The following is a 5,385-nucleotide window of genomic DNA, read 5'->3' on the forward strand; positions in this document are numbered from 1 at the left end:
CAGACATCTGTACATCATCTACAGAGGTCCTTCAGGGGGAATAGGGAGGAGGCAGTGGCCCAGTGGCAATCTTTTCATAGGCAGGAGGAGCATTTGGAACCTGGAGAAGGGTGTGACAAATACATCCAAAAATTAAACAGCTGGAAATTAAGCAAAAACATCCCATCATCATTATATTGCAAGTAAAACGAACACACATTAGGAGTTCAGTTTCCTATTCGTAAACTTGAGGCGTGTGTTTTAAAAATCTTGAACTTTCCTCTTGTGGACTCCGAACTCGTGGAAAGGAACATGATGGGATGATCAGCACAACCTCATATGATCTGAAATCAGCAACCCCCACCCCCTCCTTTCTGGCACACACAAACACATACCTCCCTTGGGAATGAAACGTTTTTAATACCCAAGTCTGGTGACATAATAATCTCTCCTTCAGGCGCACATTGCATCAGTTTCACATGCGCTACACTGTGTTCCCGTGAGCCCTAAGGCTTTAGCCGACTTTAGGTTTCACAGAATTTATTTAATAGTTTATTTGTTGTATTAAAAAATAATAGCCATTATTACTTCCTGTCCATCTGTGGTGAGTGGCACTGAAAATACGTGTCAGGGTTAAGAGAATGTAATGGAGTGCCTGTAAAGTATCTCACCGCAGGTCGGAAGCTGCCAAAGTCAGTGAGAGCCATCTTGTTATCTGCTGAAGGTCCTGCCTCAGAGTATTGGCCTGTTGTGAAACCTGGTGACCCTGGTGATCTGGGGCTCTGCAGGAGAGAGAAAGATGTGTTAAGAGTTATGGAAAAACATTGAGAAACGAGGACAGGCATCCATGAGAGAAAAAGAGAGAAAACTGAGAGTGAAAAGATATGCCAGGGGCATCTTGAAAGATTAGAACACATTGTGCATTCATTGTTGAGATCATGTTTGAGGTTTAACATTCAACATTCATCCAACTTCCACTGCTGATGTAAAATGTGGAATAAAGAAAGGTCGTATGATGATGATGATGGTCTCACCCTGATTATTTTGTAGCCACTCCTCTTCTTGAAGTACCAGCAGCCCAGCAACAGCAAAGCTGCTATGATGACCACCAGCAGAACTATTCCCACTGCCCTGGATTTCAAACAATATGAAAACGTTTGATTAATCTCTCACATTCATATGTGAGTTTTACAGTATCTACATAACAAAGACCTATATCAGATTAGTAAAGCTCCACAACCAAAAAAATAGATACATACTCCTCGGCTCTGACATATCCCCGTCTGCTGCTGGCAAAATAAATGTTGAAGTCTCCACGAGGCATTCTGTGTGTGTGATTACACCGCATCAAGCTGAAAGTCAGGAAAAAAACACCTTTACCAACTAGTCAGTGACTATTGCAAGCAATGTAATAGGTCCACATTTTTCTCCAATGGTTCACATCATATTACTTTTTATAATGTAAATGAAGTTGAAGAATGTCCTACATTATGTCTAATGTCAGTCTGTTGTATTGGATTAAATGTTAAATGCAGCATTTATTAATCATCTACCAAAATATAAGCAATGGAATATAATAATTTCCATCTTCTCCTCCTCTCCTTAAGATACTTCTAAGATATATCAAAATATAGGGCTAGATACATTAAAAAAGAATAAGAAAATATTTTTTTTGACATTTTTTGTTACAGGATTAGGTTGATCTTTTTGCATAGTTGTGCAAATAGAAAGATTAACAGGTTGTGAAACAGACAAGGAAGCAATAACCTATCAATATTTCAAAGTAGATCTATAGTCTGAGAGAAATCTGTCAGTGATATAGACATCCTGACCTGTTGGAATAGATGTAAAGAGCATATAGGCTATACATGCAACAGGCATCATACTACAGCATCTAACTATCTGGAGTTCACCTTACAATAAACTAAGCAAACTCTTTTCACAATACAAACATTATTCTACTACAGAATCCACAATAGGGCTACCTCTGCTGGAAGAAGAAAAAAAAGAAGCGAATTGAACCAAATCTTACCAAATTGGATAATTAGATTGAAGAGAAACAGTTCTTCTGATTGGGATGGCTTCTCAAAAAAAGACGGAGCTCTGTGTTTTTTCCACTCCTCAAATATCTTGCCCCAGCACTACCGGAGAGAGGAGAGGGGTAGAAAACCCTCATGACCGTCACGGGTTAGAGGCTCATGGTTAAACCCACTGAAGCGGCGTAATTAGCGTGAAACCCCGCGGCCCTGAACGCAACAGCCTTATCCACTCGTGAAGTAGAGCCGTCAGCTGCTGGCTGTTCATATGAAAGAAGTCTGTGTATGTGTGGTAGGTATTGTTATTCACTCTTATCTAAATCAATAGGTAGGCTACTGTTGCCTAAATAAACTTGAGTTAAAGTTGCCAAAGGAACGTTTTATGGCTGCATGTAAATTACAGCACCTACTGCAAGCCTACTCTTATTTAAAATAAATTCTTGTGAAAAAAACACGATTTAAAAAATAATTTCAAGCAACAAGGCATTTACTGTCGTTATAATAATTTGCTATCCATTAAGTCTCAGTGAGAGGGACTTGCCATCTTTATGATATTTAACTTTGAGGGAATTAATTAAGTTTGAGTTTTTTAAGTTTTAAAAGAAAACAAATGTCAGTAATAGCCCCCTGCTGTCATCCTTTAGATCTGCCTCTATAGCTGAGAGGACTGTGAGATGAACAGGCTGATATGTGGAACTAAAAGTTAATGATTCAACAAAATGAAAATGTCTGTGCCAAACCATTGTTACCACATTTAGAAATGAATCCAAGACTAAAATTCTCGTAAACCCTGCTGTTGCACAAGGGTGTTCTAAATTTGTTTTGTGTATTTTACATTGCTCATCATCTCAAATAAGACAGAACACCATTGTCTTACTGACTGATGAGATAAAGCTGAACCTGTGTCTCTACACTGGAAATTGCCAAGCTGCACACAGTTACCCCATCAGAACTAACACTGGACATATATTCTCCACTTTGACATTACTGATCAACACTGAATATATCTCACTAATGATTGTTTATACTTACACATTTTACCCATTTAAACAAGTTAATCCTGAGTGGTGTGAAACTTTTGACTTTATGTAAGTTGTTCTGAACTGTATTTGAGCTGTTGTGTCCTGTTAAAGAATGAGAGGGAGTCAAGCATTAGCCCTGTGGTACAAAGGGTTAACACATGGAGAGATAGGAGCCAGGACATAAGATTTATGCTTTCACTTTAGTTTGGGTAGTAGTAAAGTTTAGTCTCATGTTTTATATTGTTTCAACTAACCCATTGAGTTTAAAGACAACTGAAACTTATAAGCAAACCATATAGATTTGTGTTGAGCTTAATTCATAATGCAATGAATACCAGTAACCTGTTTGATCATTCAGAGGCAAGTTGAGAGCACACAGAGCCACAGTGAAAGCAAAACATCTCCAAGGCCGAAGGGAGGAGAGGGTGAGAGGCCTGTGAGCCCTGCTGAATGAAGCATTGTGAGGAAGAGTTTTATGATCTGTATTATCTGCCTTGGACCCTCAGGCACCTGGGATGGAAAATTTATGTCAGTGTAGGGAGGGTTTTTGTTGTGTTTTAGGTCCAGAGGTTTGTGTGCTGGGAAGATGGGACCAACCTGTGCCAGCCAGAGGGCACCAACGAAGGGGGGGGGGGGGCTAAGTCTAAACCACAGCCACTCCCCACCTGTTTTTGACCAATAAGAATTAATTACACACACATAGTATTAAAAATTAATGTAACGCTTTTGTCTTGAGCAGATGACAGAGAATTCTCGCTGTCTTGGGATGGTGATTGCAGCTAACTTCTTGCAGACTGCGATTTCTTGAACAGGAGAGTTTTTTGTATCTGATTAACCGGAACGTCATTGTTTGTCCTCTCTTGGAATAAACAAACACGCATGTCAGTTTTCCTGTTTTTTCAACCTGACACTACTTTATAATGGGAAGAGATGAGATCCTTCAAAAACACAAAGGGATAAAGACTTTAAATACAACATGCCAGTAAAGACTATACAGCGAATAATACACATTTCCAAGTGAGGCACAAGTGTTTGTAGACTGTGATTTGGCATTGATGAATAAAAATGGTCACTTCATTCCTGTGGATGAATGGATATTCAGATGACCCTCAGTAAACTCTGTGGCTGTATTGAGAAAGCCCTGAAGGCAATTTTATTATTTTATGGAGGATTCAAAAATGCCTTTGCTCCTGTGTAATGAAGTCAATCTCCGTACTATATTGAGCTTCATGTGTGTTTTTTTTTAAACCACCCACTTGATCTTCGATGAAGGCATTAATCAAGGATAAATGTCACTGTATAAAGCTGTATTTTCTTCAACAGTTGTGCTGCACAGACAATTTTTCTAAAATACACAAAATGGAAATGTCACAGTCTGAAAAGGTTAAGCTGCACAAGAGGGAAGGCAGACAAAAATAGAAAAAGAGACAAGGTAGCCTACAGCAACATTTTTGCCCAATCTGCAGGAACATTCAATTTCTCTCCACAAGAGGGAGATCAAATCTTCTTTATGAAACTGAGTCAGTCTTGGTGTGTCTTCATATGAAGTTTGGTGATTTTAGAGACTACGAATGATTTAATAAATACATATTTATTTCTAAATAGACAACTTGTGAGACAATCCGAGAGGGGGAGGGTGACTTTTATAGCTTTGAGCAAGACTTTGTTAAAGTTTTTTTTTGTTTTTTGTAGAAGGCAGTCAGCTGATTGGTTGTTTGTGCATGTGTTTGATGTGATGACCGACATGTCCTCAAGCGTACAGTGCAACAAAGTGAATGACATGTGATGCGAAAAATATATTAGCTTTGTGTGATGTAAATTACCTGCACTACACCCCCCTGTAGCGCAGTGCAATGTGGGAAAACCTGAAAGTTTAGTCCTTCTGGTCAATTCAGCACAATGTAAACATCACAAACCCACATGCTGCGAGGCTATACCCTAGGGAAACGCACACCATTACGAGATTTAATTATTTTATCTGTAAATCTTTGCATCTTAAAAAAAAAATTGCTGATGGGAAACCTCCTCTGATTCGTCACATAAGAAATCAACCAAGGACTCAGGAGTTCCGTAAGATTTGGGACATAAGGATCGCAACGTTAGTTTAGCCTGGCTCTTTACCGAGTCCTTTTAAAAGATTCGTCCATTTTGAAAAAAAATAGAGGGGTCCCAGTGTAGTTTGTGGGGCCCCATTTTTGTATCTGGTCCCCTGAAATCAACTGTCCCCGCAATTATAACCTCTGTTAAATCCATTTGATAAGGGCCGGTCCGAGGAGAGCCCCACCCCCTCTCTCCTGGTAGTTATGTCCGCCGTGAGAAAGAGGTATCACACCCCTGTCTCCCTCCTC

The 5,385-nt window shown here is 39.4% G+C and overlaps 1 protein-coding gene across 1 annotated transcript; it reads right to left on the minus strand.

Moving 5' to 3' along the window:
• Window positions 1-31: 31 nt before the first annotated feature.
• mlana (melan-A) lies at window positions 32-1,327 on the minus strand (the record flags this gene model as incomplete). Its single annotated transcript, XM_083983052.1, has 4 exons — window positions 32-100; window positions 651-761; window positions 1,014-1,110; window positions 1,239-1,327. The coding sequence occupies 4 exons, from the start codon at window positions 1,325-1,327 to the stop codon at window positions 32-34; spliced, it is 366 nt and encodes a 121-aa protein (XP_083839178.1).
• Between the last annotated feature and the right edge of the window lie 4,058 nt (window positions 1,328-5,385).

Source organism: Trachurus trachurus, assembly GCF_905171665.1.
Source record: "Trachurus trachurus genome assembly, chromosome: 12".
Lineage (NCBI taxonomy): Eukaryota > Metazoa > Chordata > Actinopteri > Carangiformes > Carangidae > Trachurus > Trachurus trachurus.